This window comes from Primulina tabacum, chromosome 4, assembly GCF_025594145.1.
Source record: "Primulina tabacum isolate GXHZ01 chromosome 4, ASM2559414v2, whole genome shotgun sequence".
Taxonomy (NCBI): domain Eukaryota; kingdom Viridiplantae; phylum Streptophyta; class Magnoliopsida; order Lamiales; family Gesneriaceae; genus Primulina; species Primulina tabacum.
In genome coordinates this window covers 384803-407009 of record NC_134553.1, presented here as the reverse complement: position 1 = coordinate 407009, position 22207 = coordinate 384803, and the positions used below count along the sequence as shown (strand labels likewise).

At 42.7% G+C, this 22207-nt stretch overlaps 1 protein-coding gene across 1 annotated transcript; it reads right to left on the bottom strand.

Moving 5' to 3' along the window:
- Positions 1–18000: 18000 nt before the first annotated feature.
- LOC142541295 (uncharacterized) lies at positions 18001–19854 on the bottom strand. The gene has a single exon (XM_075647852.1). It carries the CDS (start codon positions 19852–19854, stop codon positions 18001–18003), a length of 1854 nt encoding a protein of 617 aa, XP_075503967.1.
- Between the last annotated feature and the right edge of the window lie 2353 nt (positions 19855–22207).

Genomic DNA, 22207 nt, shown 5'->3' with positions numbered 1-22207 from the left:
TAACTGGTGGAGGGTTGGGAAAATTCAGGGCTGGTGGTGCGCTGAAAGGTGGAAGAGGTGGGAAGGGAAAAGGCAGAGATGGTGGGTTTGGACTCCATTGGTATGGATACGGCCAAGGGACTGGGAATGATGGAAAAGGTGGTAAAGATGGAAACGGTGGCAGTTGAGGCAGCGGTGGCAGCTGAGGAAAAGGAGGCCAGACGAATACAAATGGAGGAAAGAAGAATTTGGAGGAATTGAATGAATAATCCAATCCCATACTTTGATTGCCACACAAGGTAGCATTTCTTGCGAGTGGCTTATAACTTAAGGCTCCCAGCGTGTAGATGCAAACATTGTTTTGTTTAGAGTTAAGCGTAATCTCATTGGATGTATGCTTTGTGCTTCCAACATTACATTCTGAAACTGAATTCTGTCTGATTAATCTTGCTCGACAGAATGACTGGATGGTTGGATATTCGGAGCAATGGATGCCCTCCACAGATGCTGTGTCTAGCCTGTAAATCCCACACGTATCTGTTGTTTTATTGACCGAGAAAGTAACATGTTTCCCGGGCCTTGTCGAAATGGTCTTGAATTTGCATTCTATATTGACATCCACCCCTGATAAAAAGAACAAAAAATTAATGAAATCAAAAACAAAAACAAAAAAACCATGCATTTTTAGGCATATGAACAGTTGACATAGATAAATGCATTTTGGTACCTTGCAAGAAATGGGAGTGTTTAGAGAGAGTGTGGTCGTGACATACATCACAGTATACAGAACCTAGTATGGTGATATGTGAATTGGGCTGAGTTGCAACCGAATGCGCAATAATAAAAATGACGATGAGCTGAATGATTGGAATTGAAGAAAACATTGGGAAAGCGGCAATGATTTCCGGGTTAGCTTGATTGATTTTACTTTATAGAATGAGGCGGAGGAATGAATCCGTGAATAGTTAGTTGGTAGTAACCATGCAAAAAAGCAAGTGCCTGTGAACAAGTTCAATGGTACTGGTACCTCTCCTGATCCCCATGAAATGGAGGATGAATCATTTACTCCACCTAGGCCCACGAAACACCCGATATTGCTTATAAGCCCAATTCTTGGCCTGTTTTAAATGGATACTTTTATAATTTGATTTCATATTTATTTTCCCAATACAATATGTTTTATATATTCAACTCATGAGTTTGACAACAAAACACATCCAAACCAATGTCGGCGAGAATAGTCAGAGACATGACAGTTGACAAATTTGAATCAAATTTGCCGAGGAATGTTCATATGTGTTTTTAACGCGTATTCACACGGTTAAGAGGCTCTATAAATAGAGCTCCCCCTTTCATTCTGAAATCATCCCTTCTTCGAGTTTTCTCTCATCTTATAAGCATTTGAGTGCTTAGTTCTATAATATTTGTGAGGTGTTTTGTTCTCCTGTATTAAGAGAGTGTGTGTTCTCTTTGGAAACACAGTGAGTGAGTTGTACACCACAAAATATTTTAGTGGAAATTCTTTTCATCTTGCCCGTGGTTTTTACCCTAATAATTTTTAGGGGTTTTCCACGTAAATCTCGGTGTCCATTTTATTCTTTATTTTCAGGTTTTATTATCTCAAATTCCGCACGTGGGACCAACAATTGGTATCAGAGCCTTGGTTTAAAATTTCTTAAAATTCTGAGTATCCTCTGTGGTTGCAGCCTAGACTGATCTTCCACATCAGAAAAGATTTTTTGAGATTTTTTATTTAAGGTGGGATTATTTTGTCCAGTCTACTAAAATTGTTGTAGGCATAATGGCGGGAAGGTACGAGATAGCAAAATTCAACGGAAGCAATTTTATGCTATGGAAAATAAAGATACAAGCAGTTTTAAGAAAGGAGAATTGTTTGGCAGCTATTGGAGATAGACCGATGGAAATTACGGATGATGGAAAGAGGAATGAGATGAATGATAATGTTGTTGTCAATTTACACTTGGCTATAGCAGACGAAGTTCTGTCAAGTATCTCTGAGATAAAAACAGCCAAAGTTATCTGGGATACTCTGACAAAGATGTACGAGGTCAAGTCGCTACACAACATGACATTTCTAAAGAAAAGGCTTTATACTCTTCGGATGGCGGAATCCTCATCGATGACCGACCATATCAACACACTCAATACTCTATTTGCCCAACTCACTTCCATGGGGCATAAAATAGGGGAAAATGAACGTCCAGAGCTTCTACTTCAAAGTCTACCAGATTCATATGATCAACTTATCATCAACATAACCAACAATATTCTTATGGGCTTTCTAAGATTCGACGATGTCTTAAATGCGGTTCTCGGAGAAGAAAGCCGGCGCAAGAATAAGGAAAATAGATTGGTAACATCGAAGCAGGCAGAGGCTTTGCCGATGATAAGAGGAAGGTTTATGGACCGTGACTCCAGTGGGAGCCAAAGGCGAGATAGATCAAAGTCGAGAAGTAAGAAGAAAAATATTTACTGCTTTAAATGTGGCGGTAAATGGCACTTCAAGAAAGAGTGTACGAGTATCGATAAAAGCTCTCAAAAAAAATATGGCCAGTACTTCAGGCAGTGGTGAAATATTATTCAGCGAAGCAGCAACTGCTGCAGAAGACAGGCAAAAATTTTGTGACACATGGATTATGGATTCAGGAGCGACGTGGCATATGACGTCTCGGAGAGAATGGTTTGATCATTATGAACCAGTCTCAGGAGGATCTGTATTCATGGGAAATGATCATGCCTTGGAAATCGCTGGGATCGGTACTATCAAAATTAAAATGTTTGATGGAACCATTTGCACCATACAGGATGTACGACATGTGAAAGGACTTACGAAGAATCTTTTGTTTTTGGGGCAATTGGATGATATCGGGTGCAAAACTCGGATCGAGAACGGGATCATGAAAATTGTGAAGGGAGCGCTTGTGGTTATGAAGGCGGAAAAGGTTGTTGCAAATCTGTATGTACTTTTGGGGAAAACACACAAAGAGGCAGAACTAGCTGTTGCATCAATTGGTTCAGGAGAAAAATTAACAGTGTTATGGCATAGAAAGCTCGGGCATATGTCAAAACGAGGGTTGAAAATTCTCTCAGAACGGAAGCTGCTGCCGGGACTTACAAAAGTTTCACTACCCTTTTGTGAGCACTGTGTTACCAGTAAACAACACAGATTAAAGTTTGGCACTTCAACTGCCAGGAGCAAAAGCATATTGGAGCTGATTCATTCGGATGTTTGGCAAGCACCGGTTTTATCCCTAGGAGGAGCGAGATACTTTGTCTCGTTCATTGATGATTTCTCTAGGAGATGTTGGGTGTATCCGATCAAGAAGAAATCAGATGTTTTCCAAGTCTTCAAAGATTTCAACGCGCGGGTTGAACTTGATTCAGAAAAGAAAATCAAGTGTCTGAGGACTAACAATGGAGGAGAATATACCAGTGACGAATTTGATGCATATTGTCAACATGAGGATATCAAAAGACAGTTTACGATGGCTTACACACCTCAACAGAATGGAGTGACGGAGCGGATGAACAGAACCTTGTTGTACAGAACAAGAGCTATGTTGAGAACTGTAGGTCTAGAAAAGTCATTTTGGGCAGAAGCAGTCAAAACCGCTTGTTATATTATCAATCGTTCTCCTTCAGTGGCGATTGATCTGAAAACTCCGATGGAGATGTGGACTGGGAAGCCGACAGATTATTCTCATTTGCATACATTTGGAAGTCCGGTGTACGTTTTGTACAATGAACAAAAATATCAAAGTTGGATTCGAAATCCAGAAAATGTATCTTCTTGGGTTATGTTGATGGAGTAAAGGGGTTTCGCTTGTGGGATCCTACTGTTCACAAGCTTGTCATCAGCAGGGATGTTATCTTCGAGGAAGATAAAGTAAAGGGAGACAAAGGCACACCTAATTCAGAAACTACTATTTTTTAGGTGGAAAATAAGACGGACGAAGGTCAAGTTTCTTGTGAAGCAGTACCAGAGCACGAAGAACAAGAACATGTTGAGTCTGAGGTTTCAAATGTGAGGCAGTCAACTTGAGACAGAAGACCACCAGATTGGCTTTCAGATTATGTCACTGAAAGCAACATTGCATATTGTCTATTATCAGAGGATGGTGAGCCATCGAGTTTCCACGAGGCTACTCAAAGCTCGGATGTATCCTTGTGGATGATAGCAATGTAAGAAGAGTTGGAGGCATTAGATATGAATAAAACTTGGGATCTTGTTACACTACCACGAGGGAGGAAACCCATTGGAAACAGATGGATCTATAAGATCAAGCGTGATGGCAATAACCAAGTGGAGCGGTATCGTGCTAGGTTGGTGGTAAAAGGGTATGCTCAGAAAGAAGGCATTGACTTCAATGAGATATTTTCTCCTGTGGTTCGGCTTACAACAGTCAGAGTGGTGCTGGCATTGTGTGCGGTGTTTGACCTACATCTAAAATAGCTAGATGTAAAAACGGCATTTCTTCATGGAGATCTTGAAGAAGAAATCTATATGCTCCAGCCAGAAGGTTTTGCGGAAAAAGGCAAAAAGAACTTGGTTTGCAGGTTGAACAAATCTCTGTACAGTATCAAACAGGCGCCGAGGTGTTGGTATAAGAGATTTGATTCCTATATCATGAGCCTTGGATACAACAGATTGATTGCAGACCCTTGTACGTATTTCAACAGGTCTGGTGATGATTATATCATTTTGCTTTTGTATGTGGACGACATGTTGGTAGCAGGCCCCAACAAAGATCAGGTCCAAGGATTGAAGGCACAGTTGGCTATGGAATTTGATATGAAGAACTTGGGACCAGCAAACAAGATTCTAGGGATGCAAGTTCACCGAGACAGAAGTAACAGAAAGATTTGGCTTTCTCAGAAAAATTATTTGAAAAAAATCTTGCAACGCTTCAACATGCAAGATAGTAAGCCAATTTCGACCCCTCTTCCTGTTAACTTCAAGTTATCCTCCGAGATGTGCCCTAGCAGTGAAGCAGAGAGGATGGAGATGTCTCGAGTACCGTATGCATCAGCAGTGGGAAGTTTGATGTTCGCTATGATCTGTACAAGACCGGACATTGCTCAAGCAGTGGGAGCATTTAGTCGGTATATGGCGAATCCTGGAAGAGAGCATTGGAGCACTGTTATGAGGATCCTTAGATACATTAAGGGTACCTCGAATGCTGCATTATGTTATGGAGGATCGGATTTTACACTCAGGGGCTATGTCGATTCAGATTATGCAGGTGATCCTGATAAGAAAAAATCTACTACTGGTTATGTGTTTACACTTGCAGGGGTAGCAGTAAGCTGGGTTTCGAAACTACAGACAGTTGTGGCGTTATCTACAACAGAGGCAGAATACATGGCAGTTACTCAAGCTTGCAAGGAGGCAATATGGATTAAAAGGTTATTGGAGGACATCGGGCACAAACAAGAGAATGTTCCTTTGTTTTGTGACAATCAGAGTACCTTGCACATTGCAAAAAATCCAGCCTTTCATTCCAGGACGAAACACATTGGAGTTCAATTTCACTTTGTGCGAGAAGTAGTAGAGGAAGGAAGCGTGGATATGCAGAAGATCCATACGAAGGACAACTGTAACGCCCAAGATTTTAGTGTAATACGTTTGAGTTACTATGTATTATGAATAAGGGAATGGAAGAACAGACACGGAGAAGCGACGTTGCAATTTGAGTTTAGTTGCAAAGTATAGTGTTGGAGTAGAAAGACCAGCGCATCCGCGGTAAAAGAGTCAGCGCACCCGCGGTGGTTCTTCTGAAATTTTGGAGGTGGTACAGTAGAGTCAGTGCACCCGCGCCATAAAAGTGACCGCACCCGCGATGTTGGTACAGTAGAGTCACCGCACCCGCGGTCAAAAATGCACCGCACCCGCGGTCTTGCCTTCTGAAATTATGGAAGTGATCCAGTACGCTTAGCGCACCCGCGGTGCAGAGTGACCGCACCCGCGGTGTGACGTGCAGAATAAAGAATGAAACATGTGTTTTCACCATGCAAGATATATATATGAATTTTCTTCATCTCCTACATTTCAGCAGCCAAGGACCGAGAGCAAATTCAGAAATTCCTCCAAACTTCATTCCAACTTAGACATTTGATTGTGAAGAATCTAACCGTCCGATTATCGATCCGAGTTGAGATTCTTGCTCTTCTTGTTACAAGCTACTAAAAGGATGTAAGTTTTACTCCATTTCAGCATGTTTCGAAATTGATATATGGGAGGAAGTATAATTTGAACTCTAAATTATGTTCTTGAGATTACGAGATACCTATATTCGTAATCGGATCGAAGCACGGATATGATATGCGAATTTTGTTCAAATTCCAGCATGTCTTGAGTTGAGTTATATGGATTTTGAGATTATGGAACATATTTGTGATGATTATGAGTTATGATATTATTTATGTGATGTTGAGATTGACGGGACGATCAAAACTGTATTATTATGCCATCGAAACATCGGTAGATTGATTGTGATCAGATTCAGTATTGATTGAGATTGTATCATGATATCGTTGATATGGATCAGATTATGTTTGATTTGAGTATTGATCAGAACAGGTTTTGAATCGAGTTGCATATTGATATTGTGCCTATGCGATATTGTCATTTCAGATTTGATATGGACAGGTTTGAATTCGAGACTTCGACTTCGTCAGACCGAGAAGAGAAAGGTATAAATTGATGTTGATGCGGGATGGCACAACTCGAGTTAGACTTGACTTGAGTTTCCCAAAATCACATACTTTACTTTATTGCACTGATATTTGCAATTGATGTGATTGATATCTTTGATCTATTGAGTTATGTCTTGAGTCATAGGCGGATCGCCTAGTCGTAGACTATTGATCTCGTGACAGAGGTACCAAATAGTGATAGAATCGTCACTGGGCCATTGCATATTGTCACAGAGGTTCGGCAAGATATGCCAGGGCGGATGTGCCTAGTCTTGGACAGAACCGCTAAGACACCGGACGTTTGGTCATATTGATGTGACTTAGAAGAAGAGCGACTTCTATTTCCGATATTCGGTATAGCTAGGACCAAAGTCCGTAATAAGAACGTACCGTCACCACGACCGAGGGAGTAGGTGAGAGATTGTTACGTTCTTATTCAGATCGGGATCCCTAGATTAGGATGAGTCGAGTCAGAGTCTAAGAATCACATAGTGTGATTCGGAGTTTATATTGATTCATGTTCTGATTTTGATACATGTTATGAATATCTGTTTCATGCTGTTATATCTGTTTATATGAAATGCATGTATGCATGATTTATACTGGGAATGTAATTCTCACCGGAGTTATCCGGCTGTTGTCTTGTTTGTATGTGTGCATGACAATAGGTGGGACAGGATCAGGATCAGGAAGAGGATGAGAGATGTTAGTTAGCGTGGAGATCCGGGCCCAGAAGCAGAATAGGATTCAGCACTTTTCTTAATTGTTATATTTGATATTAATAATGATTAAGATATGAATTAGCGTCCGGGTCCCCACAACAACATAGCTGATTTTCTGACCAATCCAGTGAACACTAATAAGTTTGAGTGGTGTAGATCCTCAAGTGGCCTAGCGGAAACGTAAGCAGCAGGGAACTGGCAAGATTGAAAGGATGTGTGGAGATGTGTTTGATTCTCAATCAAATCTCCAAGTGGGAGAAATGTCGGCAAGAATAGTCAGAGACATAATTAAATGAATGAAAGGGACAGTTGGCAAATTTGAATCAAATTTGCCGAGAAATGTTCATACGCGTTTTTAACGCGTATTCACACGGTCAAGAGGCTATATAAATAGAGCTCCCCTTTCATTCTGAAATCATCCCTTCTTCGAGTTTTCTCTCATCTTATAAGCATTTGAGTGCTTAGTTCTATAATATTTGTGAGGTGTTTTGTTCTCCTGTATTAAGAGAGTATGTGTTCTCTTTGGAAACACAGTGAGTGAGTTGTACACTACAAAATATTATAGTGGAAATTCTTTTCATCTTGCCCGTGATTTTTATGGGTTTTCCACGTAAATCTCGGTGTCCATTTTATTCTTTATTTTCGGGTTTTATTATCTCAAATTCCGCACGTGGGACCAACAACGAATAGATAGATAGTGTATCTTAAATATATTACTGTTTTTTCTTCGTGCATGGTTTCATGCATGCTTCTCCAACTAATTGACAATAAAATCAACATTTATATAGATCACTATAAATATCGAAAATCACACTAAACTACATGATTTCATAATTAATTTTGGTGTCTCCTTAATTTGAACTAATTTTCTAACGCAAGAAAGTAAAGTCTCATCATTAGGTATATACAATTTTTTTCCTTTTTGAATTGAATTAAAGCCATAATGCTCCGGCTGCCTTGAGAAGTGGAACCAAATTGCCTCTAATATGCGAAGCCATAACCTTATCCATAACACCGATGAGTTTTCCGCCGACAAAAGCGACGGGCACAGCGGAGCACTGCCTAGCAGGCCTGTGAAAGCCTTCTCAATTTCTTTATGCCAAGGATCTTGGTCGAGCTCATAAACAGTAGGATTCACTCCTGATGTGATCCCTCTGAAATGAGTGAGTCGGGTAAGGAGCTCCGACGGATCAAACCAACAATTTATAGTGTTTGGGAATTTTGACTGAAGATAATGGCTGAGATTAACACCTGCAAACAAGAAAGTAACTCGTGAATGGGCGCAGGAGGGGTGTCCGGCGTGGCCACTCCGATGCTTAAGTCAGCAGGTTGAAGATGATCACAAACAATATTTTAAAGAAAATATGTATAATGCTTAGAGTTCAAAGATTTTTCAGGATCCTTTAATGACATTAATACCTACTATTTATAGTAGAGGAAATGGGGTAGGTACCTCGATTCCAGTGCCAGCTACTAAGTATGGCAAGTCGGTTGCCCATACTCTAGCTTCTGATGGCTTCTAGGACACTCCAAGCCCAAGTTGTTCTGACAGATTAGACGGCCTGTATCAATCATACTCGAGTGTGGTTCAATTCTCGAGGTAACCCGGGTAGTAGAGTTCCCGGCTCGTTGGTATAGAGCCCGGGCTATGATGACTGCCCGGGGAGAGGAGAAGTGCTCGGGATGAGGAGATCTGCCCGGGTCCTCAGGAAAATGACTAGCTATTGGCTCTGTTTTGGGCTATCCAAATAACAAACCGGGTTGACGAGGACCCGGATCCTTATGGGGGTATCACCACCCATCCCTAAAATAGTCGGGCTAGAGCTTGACTCGCTGTCTCAATCAGTCGTACTTGTTCTTCTGTTGAAACACAACTCGGTATGTGTAAGAGCATCGGGGGCTTTAAATATCCCATATAAGAAATGGGATACCGGGGTCTGATACAACCCGGGCCTTTACTGGGATGCCGGGGCCTCCTATCTCCCGGGCTTTAGATATTGTGTCGTTTAGTATTTTCGAGAAATTAATGTAGTGTCATAATGGCGCATGCGTTAGTATTGATACCGCCGAAAATCGTTCGTATTCCTAGGTAATAATGAGCATGCTTCCTCGATATCCGTACATGTCTTTTCACCTGCATGCACAATTTCCAAGACTCCTTCTGATCGTCCGATTAGATTCGGATCCACGGTGGAGATTAATTTCTTCCCCTATATATAGTAGCCCACCTACCTATTTTCCATCACTCCAGCAATTTATTATCCGAGAAGCGCAATGGCAGGTTCAAGTAGTTCGAAGGCTCCCAATACGGCAGAAGAGTTCATGAAAACAACTCTGGAAAGACGAAAGATAGAGCTGGAGGATGAAGTCTTCCATAAAGTACTTCGATTTTGGGAGGAGCTGCAAGGACTGCAGTTTCTCTACGAGTGCGGAGAAGCTACCACTCCTCGACTGGTAGCAAAGCTGGAGAAATATCGGGAACGCTTGTACGTTGCCGATACAGTGAATCTATTCGAAGATGACTACGTCTTCCAGCTGATGCTTCACAAGGAGAGGAAGCTTTTGACAAACATCACCGACTCCAACAGCTTCATCAAGACGTCCACTGGAGAAATAAAAAAGTGGATGACCCTGTGGAGGGCTTTTGTAGAGGAAGAATATTTTAATGTAGTCCGCAAAAATTCCTATAAATAAAATGTTCATCCAATTTATTTTTGTTTTTACTTTGTTGCAAGAGTTTAATTCCATCATATGATATATATGTATCACGAACTGAATAAAATAAATGACCATAACTGAAATATCGGGACCTAAAATTCCCCGTGCTTAAAGTAAATAACCGGGGCCTTAAACCTCCCGGGATATTAAATAAGATGTCGGGGCCTTAAATAAGATGTCGGGGCCTTAAATCTCCAGGGATATAAAATAAAGATGCCGGGGCCTCAAATCTCCCGGGATATGATGTGGTATCATAATGATGCACGAATCAGCATTAAATTCCCGCCGAAAAACGTTTCATATTTCGAGATGGGTAAGATGGACGCTTCGATAACCGTACACATCCTTTCGTCTGCCTAGTATAATTTACGAGGTGCATCCTGATCGTCCACGTGTGCCTCAAGAATGGCAGATGTAATACGACATCGATAATTTCTTTAATAAAATCTTAATTATTATACTCTGTTCCTTTAATCTTCTGCAAATAAATCGATGTAAACTGAATAATATATAACCAACGAATGAAATCAAAATGCCAGGACCTAATGTATCATGAACGTAGAATGAAGTGCCGGGGCCTCGTGTCTCCCGGGCTTTGAATAAAGTGTCGGGGCCTCAAATCTCCCGGGATATAAAATAAGATGCCGGGGCCTCAAATCTCCCGGGATATTAAATAAGATGTCGGGGCCTTAAATCTCCCAGGCTATGAATAAAGATGTCGGGGCCTTAAATCTCCCGGGCTATGAATAAAGATGCCGGGGCCTTAAATCTCTCGGGATATAAAATAAAGATGCCGGGGCCTTAAATCTCCCGGGCTATTATGTGGGGTCATAATTACGCGTGCCTTTTCATTCCAACGATCAGGAACGTCTCGCATTCCGAGGAGCCAATAGGTCTGACACTTTAATAATTGCGCGTCCCTTCATATACCCGCACAATTTCCCAAGTTTAGTTCAACCGTCCGATTTGATTCAAATCAACGGCGCAGATTGATTCCCTCCCTCTATAAGCATTGGCTGCCCTATTTTTCAAATATCACTTTCAAAATCAAATCTTTGGCGAAGCTCTTGCAAAATTTTTCCTCGAAGCTCCTTCGTGCCAACAACCTACTTCCGGCGATCTTCTACCACTTTCTTCCTCAAAACTTGTAAGTTTCTCTTTCGAGCTATGTCCAATTCTACCTCTTCTACCTCTGGAGCTAATGTGCGAGGATCTCCTAGCGATGAGTCCGCCGCACTGCGCTCTGACTTCCCCCCCCCCCCCCCCCCTCCCGCCGTTCTATTACCTTAAAATCCCTCCCAACCAAACCCTCTTCTTCAAAACCCTCATCCTCGGGCACTTCCCGAGCTCCTGGAAAAGACAAAGGTAAGGGAAAAGCTCGGGCCTCTGACCATCCTTCCACTGAGATCCCGAGGGCTCCGTGGTTCTCCTCAATGAGCAGCACTTTGCGCTCAGGGGCGGACGAGGAACTCCGATCTTTGGGGTCTATTCCTTCTTCTTTCTCCATTTTAGTACCCGTGCCTTCTGATAGGGCTAATAACCCTCCTACCGGGTATACTACTTTCTTTCGGGACCAAGTCCAGAATGGTCTCCGATTTCCCGTCCACCCTTTTTATATTGAGGTTGCCAAGTTCTTTGGCGTACCAGTTAATCAATTCCATCATAATTCTTTCAGGATTATGGCCTCGGCCTATATCCTTTTCAAGATGAATAATTATCTCATCACTCCCCTTATTCTCCACTATTTCTTTTCTTGCCGGCTTGGGGACAATGCATTTTCCCTGACTACCCGGCTAAATGCCCGATTCCTTGACGACATCCCTTCCTCTCAAAAGGGATGGAAAGGAAAATTTTTCTATATTCAACTCCCGAGTCCTCTTCCCTGCCTGACCGGGTTTCTCCCTTCCCTTCCCCAAAAACCTACCCTTTCCCAGTCCTACAAATTCGAGGAGCCTTTCCTTGTTAGTCAAACCTTGGTGGAGGGGCGAAAGTACTCCTCTTCTATTCTTATCTCAGATGAGAACCTAATTACCTACGGGTTGAGTGCCCGTGCTGAGGACCCTTTGGACAGGGTGATTGACGAGGTTGCTGTCTTGGGCGCTCAACCCGGTAATTTGTGATATCCTAGTCTTGTTTTTAGAGTTTTATGCTTACTATTTGTGCTGAAATTTCTTCTTACTCTTGTGCAGATAACTCAAAAATGCAGGAGGCCTTCGCCAAAAAATGGGCGGCTGAAAAGGCAGCCAAAGAGAAGAAAAAGGTAGCCCAGAAAGCTGCCCTCGAGAAGAAGCAGGCCGAGGAGCAGGCAGCTCGGCAAGCTGAGTTGAACCGGGCAGAGGCCCAGCAAGAAGGGGTGACCCGGGATTCCTCCCAGGAAGACCCTGAAGACCACGTCCCTCTGACCCAGAGGAAGCGAAAGGCTATCACAAGCCCGGAGCAGACTTTGGCCGAGGACAGCTGGGAGGTGGGTCAAAGCTCCTCTCCTGTGACCCGGACAACCACCCCTCCCCTCCAACGATCTAACCAACAGCCTCCTCTCCTCGGGTTCGAGCTACAAACCACTCAACAACCTCCTCTCCTCGAGCAGCCTCCCCGAATAAATATTCTTGAGGATGGGCCTTCGCCACGGGGAATGAAGATTTTCAAACATCTTCTCACTCCTGACGAGGAGGCTCGTTTGAAGGATGCTAGTGCTTCTGCTAAAATTTTTGAGGGCTCGAATAAGCTCTTGTCGGTAAGTTTTTATTAGTCCCCATAACCTTTTCTTGCTCCGATCACTGTTGATTCTTATCGACCTTGTTTTTGGACAGGCCGCTCACCTGCTGATCTCGGCTTTTGAGGGGGTTGGAAGGGCTGCCACTATCTCTGGCAAGCGAGCCCAGTCTTTCCAAGATGCTCAGGAGAGGCTGCAAGAAGAGCTAGCCAGGGCTCGAGCCACCTATGAGGAAGAAGTGGCTAAGCTGCGCTCAGCTCTGAACAAGGCTCAAGAGGATATTACTGAAGGCCTTATCCGAGAGGAACGTCTGCAGGGCTCTCTATCTGTCTCGGAATCGAGTCTCCGTGCCGTTTCCGAACAGGCAGAGTTGCAGTTGCATCGGGCTGAGAGAGCTGAGAGTGCCCTGGCCCGGGCTGAATACGATAAGGACAAGTGGCAGGCTTCCTTCCTCCAATCTCCTGAGTTCAAGAAGGTCGTGGTGGACAAGGCCTACCCTCTTTTTCAGACCGGTTTTGAAAAATGCCGGGAACAATTTGAGAAAGCTAGACTCTTGCCCCAAGATAAGGAAAATTTTCTTGATTTTGGTCTGGCCATTGCATCCCTTCCCAAGGATGGTGAGGAGGAGAAGGAGGCGGCCCAAGAAGAGCAGCCCGAGCCTGAACACGTAGATATAGACTAATATTTGTATTTTCTTACCTTTTCCTGTTCTGTAACTTTTTGGCCCTCGGGCTCTTATTAATGCAAATTTCATTTTCCCTTTATCCTCTCTGCAATCATATCTTGATAAGTCTTTCAATAACTAGGGTGATATAACTTCTTGCATGAAAATAACCAGAAAATTTTCTAAGTGTTGCGAATTAACCGGTAACTTCAAATAAGTACCCGGGATCTTGATCCTCGTAATGCATAAAATGCCTCATACTCCGCAAGTGACTCAGATATAAGCAACCTAAAACCCGGATATAAATCTCGGCACGTATACCAACTAGAAAAGTTGGCCAAGAGAGCATATTTCGGGGTTTAGACTGGTCGAGGTGCGGTGCCCCGAGCGAGGGTGTAGTGCCCTGGGCTTTTAAGAACCAAGGTACGGAACCTTGGGCCGGGGATCATGTCCCGGGACTTGGGAATGGTCGAGGTGTGGTGCCCCGAGCCAGGGTGTAGTGCCCTGGGCTTTTAAGAACCAAGGTACGGAGCCTTGGGCCGGGGATCATGTCCCGGGACTTGGGAATGGTTGAGGTGTGGTGCCCCGAGCCAGGGTGTAGTGCCCTGGGCTTTTAAGAACCAAGGTACGGAGCCTTGGGCCGGGGATCATGGCCCGGGACTTGGGAATGGTCGAGGTGTGGTGCCCCGAGCTTGGGTGTAGTGCCCTGGGCTTTTAAGAACCAAGGCACGGTACCTTGGGCCGGGGATCATGTCCCGGGACTTGGGAATGGTCGAGGTGTGGTGCCCCGAGCCAGGGTGTAGTGCCCTGGGCTTTTAAGAACCAAGGTACGGAGCCTTGGGCCGGGGATCATGTCCCGGAACTTGGGAATGGTCGAGGTGTGGTGCCCCGAGCCAGGGTGTAGTGCCCTGGGCTTTTAAGAACCAAGGTACGGAGCCTTGGGCTGGGGATCATGTCCCGGGACTTGGGAATGGTCGAGGTGTGGTGCCCCGAGCCAGGGTGTAGTGCCCTGGGCTTTTAAGAACCAAGGTACGGAGCCTTGGGCCGGGGATCATGTCCCGGGACTTGGGAATGGTCGAGGTGTGGTGCCCCGAGCCAGGGTGTAGTGCCCTGGGCTTTTCTTCAATAACCGGGGCCTAGTACTTCCCGTTATAAGATAACAGAAACATTCATATCATTCTTTGAGAAAATATATCTTTCGTTTATTTCTTCCATCAAATAATTACATCTGTCATGCATAGTACTTCTTTAAATTAAATACATTCCAAGGCCTTTTGAGGAGATGTCCTTGAGCATCTTCTAAATAAAAGGATCCCGAGCTGACTTTTCGGGTGATTTTATAAGGTACTTCCAATCGTGCTTCCAACTTCCCAACGTCCCCAGCCTGGTTGACCTTCTTCATAACTAGATCACCCACTTGGAAATCTCGTATCCGGACCCTTTTGTTATATGACTTCATAACCCGGCTTCGATATGCTTCCATTCGAATGAAATCTCGATCTCTTTTTTCTTCCACCAAATCCAACTCCATAGCTCGGGACTGATCATTGTTGTCCGGGTAAGATTCTACCCGGGAAGAGGTTTGCCCGATTTCAACTGGGAGGACTGCTTCAGAACCATATACCAAGTTGAAAGGAGTTTCTTGGGTAGGTGCCCGGGGAGTAGTTCTGTAAGCCCAGAGAGACTGGGTAATTCTTCCACCCAATCCCTTCCTTTGCCTTGTCGTCTCGTTTTCAGTGCTTGCACAATAATTCTATTGACAACTTCTGTTTGACCATTAGCTTGAGGATACGCCACAGAGGTAAAAGATTGAGTGATCTTCATTTCCTGGCACCATGATGTAATTCATTTGCCCTGAAATTGTTTCCCATTATCTGAGATTAGTCTCCTGGGCATCCCCAAACCGGCACACAATGTTTTTCCACAAAAATTTCAATACTTCCTGCTCAGTAATTTTTGCCAAGGGCTCAGCTTCTACCCACTTGAAAAAGTAATCCACGGCTACTAACAAGAATTTTTTCTGAGCTCGGGCAATTGGGAAATGACCCACGATATCCATGCCCCATTGATCAAAGGAGCAAGATGCCCAGATAGGCTTCATGAGAGTAGCCGGGCTGTGTTTAAAATTCGAGTGATGTTGACAGCCCTCACAAGATTGGACCACCCGAGCAGAATCTTGACTGAGAGTTGGCCACCAGAAACCGGCAAGCATTGTTTTCCAGGCCAAAGACATTCCTCCGAGGTGCTCAGCACAACATCCTTTATGAATCTCTCGGAGGACATAATCGACCTCTTTCTCGGACAAGCATTTCAAAAGAGGTCCCTGGAACGATCTCCTATACAAAATATTGTTTAAGAGAACAAACCTGGGAGCTTGTCTTTTAGTTTTCTGAGCTCGGTCTTTGTCCTTAGACAGTTCATTACTTACAATGAACTTAATCAGAGGTGTCATCCAGGAGTCCTCTGGTTCTGGTAACATTTCTTCCTCGGTAGAAAGGATCAATCGGGAAACATGCAAGACCTCCCGGGCGCTTACTTCTGACAAGGAAGCAGCCATTTTTGCCAGAGTATCTGCCTCGCTATTCTCTTCCCGGGGTATTTGTTCAATACCCCAATCCGTAAAAACTTCTGCTCGGGTTTTGATGAGCCGTAAATACTTTAACATCCGGTCATCCTTAGCTTCATACACGCCCTTTATCTGCTGAGTAATGAGTTGCGAATCAGAATATAGAATAATCCGGGAAGCCCCGACTTCCCGGGCAGCTTGGACACCAGCTAGGACAGCCTCATACTCGGCCTCATTGTTAGTTACCCTGGGAGTCAATCCTCAACGCTAGTTTAATCTTTTCTCCCAGGGGAGATATTATCACAACCCCTACTCCACACCCAGCAAGGCTAGACGCCCCATCCACGAATACTCTCCATACTTCCTCCTCATTGGGTTGGACCATCTCGGATAAAAAATCTGATAGAGCTTGTGCTTTGATGGCCACCCGGGGTTTGTATTCAATGTCATACTCCCCCAACTCTACTGTCCATTTGATCATTCGCTCGGATACTTCAGAGTGAGTCAAAATCCTGCCGAGAGGACTATTGGTAAGAAAAATGATTTGATGTGACAGGAAGTAGGGTCTTAGCTTACGGGCGGTCATGATCAAGGCCAAAGAAATCTTCTCCACTTCGCTGTACCGGAGCTCGGGTCCACTTAGAGCATGGCTGACTTAGTAGACAGGCTTTTGATCAGAGCCTTCTTCTTTTACCAGAACTGAGCTGACAGCATACTCTGTAGTAGATAGATAAACAAATAGTTTTTCCCCGGGCTCCGGCTTTACCAACACTGGGAGCTCTGCAAGGTAAATCTTCAAGTCCTGGAAGGCCTGCTCACATTTTTCATCCCACCCGAATTGCTGGGCCTTCCTTAGAACCTGAAAAAAAGGATAACTCCTGTGTGCTGACCGGGATATAAATCGAGACAGGGAAGCAATCCTCTCGGTCAGCTTCTGTACTTCTTTGACAGATCGGGGGGATGGCATACACAACACGGACTTGACTTTTTCTTGATTCACCTCGATCCCTCGATCTGTCACTATGAATCCCAAGAATTTGCCACTCTTGAAACCAAAAATGCATTTGGCAGGGTTAAGCTTGATCCCGTAATGCATTAGAGTGGCAAATATTTCTTCCAGATCAATGATGAAATTTGCAACCTCCTTGGACTTGCCCAGAATATCATCCACATAGACTTCCATATTTCGTCCCAGCTGCTTCTCAAAGACTTTGTTCATTAGACGCTGGTAAGTAGCCCCTGCATTCTTCAACCCGAAAGGCATTACAATATAACAAAATGTACCTCCCGAGGTGATGAGCTGGCTTTATCTTGGTCACTCTTGGCCAGGGGAATTTGATGATATCCCTGGTATGCGTCCATGAAGCTCAATAGTTCAAAACCCGAGATGGAGTCCACCAGCTGGTCAATCCTGGGCAAGGGGTAATGGTCTTTAGGGAAAGCCTTGTTGAGATCGCGGAAATCTACACACATTCGCCACTTCCCGGTGGATTTAGGTACCAGCACCACATTCGAAAGCCATTTGGGGAATTGAATTTCTCGAATGTGGCCGGCCTTCAGCAGCTTTTTCACTTGCTCATCAATAACTTTGTCCTTTTCAGGACCAAAGTGTCTCTTTTTCTGCTTCACCGGGTGAGATCTCGGGAGAATGTTCAGTTGGTGCTCCGATATCAGGGGAGAAATCCCTGTCAACTCCTGCTGAGACCAGGCAAATACATTAATATTAGCTTTTAAACAGTTAATCAAACTAACCCGGGTGGATGCATTGAGGTCCCGAGCCACTCGGATTTGCTGGCCTGGTCCGATTTCTATCATCTCCTGCTCCTCCTCTGCTACAAAATGTACTTCCCCTTTCTCCACCACTCCTCCTCCAACTTCATCCATCCTTGCCTTCTTCCCTTCTCTCTTGGTTTTGCTCTGATCAACCCGGACTGCCTCCACATAACATTTTTCGGGAAGAAGGTTGATCTCCCCTAACTTCTCCTACCCGGGCTCCCACGGGAAACTTTATCTTTTGATGGTAAGTGGATGCCACAGCCCTTAATTCATTCATACCCGGCCTCCCCAAAATGATATTGTATGAAGATGGGGAGTCCACTACAGTGAAAGAGGTCATCACTGTCTTCTTGAGATCCTGAGAGCCTAGGGTTAGTGGTAGGACAATCTCCCCTTCCGGGTAGACCACGTGGCCATCAAAGCCAAAGAGGGCAGTTTCCACAGCTTCCAAGTGAAAACCCTGCAAATCCATCTGCGCAAAGGCATCTTTAAAAATCACATTTACAGAACTGCCTGAATCAACAAAGACCCTCAAAATGTCATAATTTGCCACACGGGCTTGGATAACCAGGGCATCATTGTGGGGCAGATTCACCCCTATCAAATCTTCTGGGCCAAAACTGATGACCGCCTCGTTCCTCCTTGCTCCCTCTACCTCCATACACTCTCTCCTACTTCTCGACTTTCTCGCCCGGTTGGAGTCTCCATCAGTAGAGCCTCCTGATATCATTTTAATCAACCCCGTCGTAGGGGTCGAATTATTTTTCCTCTCGGGCTCTGGATCCCTTCTTCTCCCGGGTTCACTCCTCGGGTTATTCCTCATACCTCCTCCTCGGGCACTGGATCCTGGTTGCCGAGATGTCCAAGGTGGCAATCTAGGCCTCTGGTTATTGTGACTGGGTCCCGGGATGGACGGTAAGGCATAATTTTCCTTCAATGTTTTGCAATCTTCGGTGTTATGATAACACACTTTGTGGAAAGTGCAAAATCCTCTTTTCTCTGGCAAGGATAATTGATGGTCCGGGGCCAGGTCCCTACTGCATTCTTGTACTTCCCTTTCCCGGGCCATCTCCAGAGGCACGTGCTGAGAAAAGTGCCCTGGATTACATCTCTTTTGCCCCCTCTCCTCGGGCTTAGATACCCGGTCTCCTCTCTCCTTTTTTACAGCCTCCCTCTTCTGCTTCTGAGCCTCTTCCGTATTGATGTACTTATCTGCCCGGGATAATAAGTCCTCGAAATCGCCGGGCACCTTCTTGGTCAGTGATTTGAAAAACTCACCTTCCCTTAAGCCCTGGGTAAATGCGGTAGTCTTTGTCTCAGTGGCACAAGTGGGGACATCCAGAGCCACTCGGTTGAATCTTCGAATATAAGCCCTTAAACTTTCCTCTGGGCTCTGATTGACTTCGAAAAGACTGAAAGCAGTCTTCTTGTACTTTTTGCTGCTGCTGAAATGGTGCGAGAACAACTTCTGGAAATCGTTGAAAGAACTAATACTCTGGGGGGCCAAACCCTCAAACCATCTCTGAGCCGAATCTACCAATGTTGTTAGGAACACTTTACACTTTATTCTATCAGTGTAACAGTGCAGCATGGCCATGTTCTCAAATCTGGCCAAGTGTTCCTCAGAGTCTGCGTTTCCATCATAGTCTTTTACTTTGGCAGACTTGAAATTTCCAGGCAGGGGTTCCCGGACAATAATGTCAGCAAATGGGCATCCTCTAGTGATTGTCCTGGAAGTGCTCCGGTTCTCCAATTGTCCTTCCAGGACCTTCATCTTCTGCCTCAGCTCCAGCAACTCTTCCGCCACGGTTGGAGATTTGGACCCGGCACTGGACTCCTCAGCATCATGTCTCTCCTCCTCCTCCCTCAACTCCTGCTCTTGCTCCTGCTCACGCTCTTGTCTATTTTCGAGCGGTGTAACATGCTGAGAAACTTCTTTCCTGGCCATAGCTTGCTTCACTACATCGGATATCATCTTTTTCAATTCTTCCGGGGTCATGGTAATGAGATTTGGCCCGGTGTTATTAACACCAACTTTTTTGGAGGTCTTCCCTCCATCTTCTTGGGTGACTTGGAATGGTGGTAATATAGCATTATTACGTACAATACTATATTGCTTGTGATCAGAACAGATAATCAAAGAATTAAAGGTACAGAGTAGTAAAAGTTTTTGTCCGAGGATATGTGATTATGTATATGGTGTGGGGGGCGCCAGCTTTAATTCGTCTCATGTTGTCTCAACACGTGTTAGCAATTAAAAAGTCTACTTAGGTAGTTTTTACTAATATTTATTTAATATCCTCATGCAATAAATAAAGGGTAATTTGTAGAAAAATACATCTGTCAATCATTTTTTTAAGATTCAGTACCTATCAATTTTTTTTTTGTATTTTAATACCTGACAAGTGACCAACTTAGTTTTTACTACATGTTTCAAGCATTTTTACTTTTTTACCCTTTTTAATAAATAAAAAAGTACATAAATCTCTATTTTTGTTGGTCTATTCTCTTTCCACTCATCATTTTCGATGCATTTGGATGACATGTACATTGAATTAAATATTTTTTATTTAAAAAAAATTCACAACTAAGCATTGAACTCTTTGAAATACTTAGTTTTACTTGCGAAATACTTAATTTCAATTTTAAAATACTTGATTCAGTAAATAACATACTCAAAATATGTATTAAAACACTGGATATTCGAATATGTAACGAAATTTCACCAAGTGTTCGTATTTCCATCCAAGATCCATTTGGATGACATGTTCATTTCATTTAATTATTTTTTTGTTTTTAAAAAAACACATTCGCAACTAAGCATTGAACTTTTCAAGTAATTAGTTTTACTTGCGAAATACCTAATTTCAATTTTAAAATACTTGATTTGGTAAATGAGATACTCAGAATGAGAATTAAAATACTGGATATTCGAATATGCAACGCAAATTCACCAAGTGCTCGTATTTCCATCCAAGATCCATTTGGAAGACTTGTTCATTTCATTTAATTTTTTTTATTTTTAAAAAAAACAAATTTGCAACTAAGCATTGAACTTTTTCAAGTACTTAGTTTTACTTGCGAAATACCTAATTTCAGTTTTAAAATACTTGATTTGGTAAATGAGATACTCAGAATAAATATTAAAATACAGGATATTAGAATATGCAACGTACTTTTCAAAAAAAAAAGAATAGGCAACGTAAGTTCACCAAATGCTCGCATTTCCATCCAAGATGCATTTGGATGACATGTTCATTTCATTTAATTATTTTTTTATTGTTAAAAAAACAAATTTGTAACTAAGCATTGAACGTTTTTCAAGTAATTAGTTTTATTTGCGAAGTACCTAATTTCAATTTTAAAATACTTGACTTGGTAATGAAATACTCAGAATGGGTATTAAAATACTGGATATTCGAATATGCAACGTAAGTTCACCAAGTGCTCGCATGTCCATCCAAAATGCATTTGGATGACTTGTTCATTTCATTTAATTATTTTTTATTTAAAAAAAAATAAATTCGCAACTAAGCATAGAACATTTTGAAGTACTTACTTTTATTGCGAAATACCTAATTTCAATTTTAAAATACTTGATTTGGTAAATGAGATACTCAGAATGGGTATTAAAATATTGGATATTCGAATATGCAACGTAAGTTCACCAAGTGCTCGTATTTCCATCAAAGATCCATTTGGATGACTTGATCATTTCATTTAATTATTTTTTTATTTTAAAAAAAAAACAAATTCATAACTAAGCATTGAACTTTTTCAAGTACTTAGTTTTATTTGCGAAATATCTAATTTCAATTTTAAAATAATTGATTTGGTAAATGAAATACTCAGAATGATTATTAAAATACTGAATATTCGAATATGCAACGTAAGTTCACCAAGTGCTCTCATTTCCATCCGAGATGCATTTGGATGACATGTTCATTTTATTTAATTATTTTCTTTATTTAAAAAAAACAAATTCGCAACCAAGCATAGAACATTTTGAAGTACTTACTTTTATTTGCGAAATACCTAATTTCAATTTTAAAATACTTGATTTGGTAAATGAGATACTCAGAATGTGTATTAAAATACTGGATATTCGAATATGCAACGTAAGTTCATCAAGTGCTCGCATTTCTATTCAAGGTACATTTGGATGACATGTTCATTTCACTTAATTACTTTTTTATTGTTAAAAAAACAAATTCGCAACTGAGCATTGAACTTTTTCAAGTTCTTAGTTTTACTTGCAAAATATCTAATTTCAGTTTTAAAATAGTTTATTTGGTAAATGAGATACTCGTAATGAGTATTAAAATACTGGATATTCGAATATGCAACGTAAG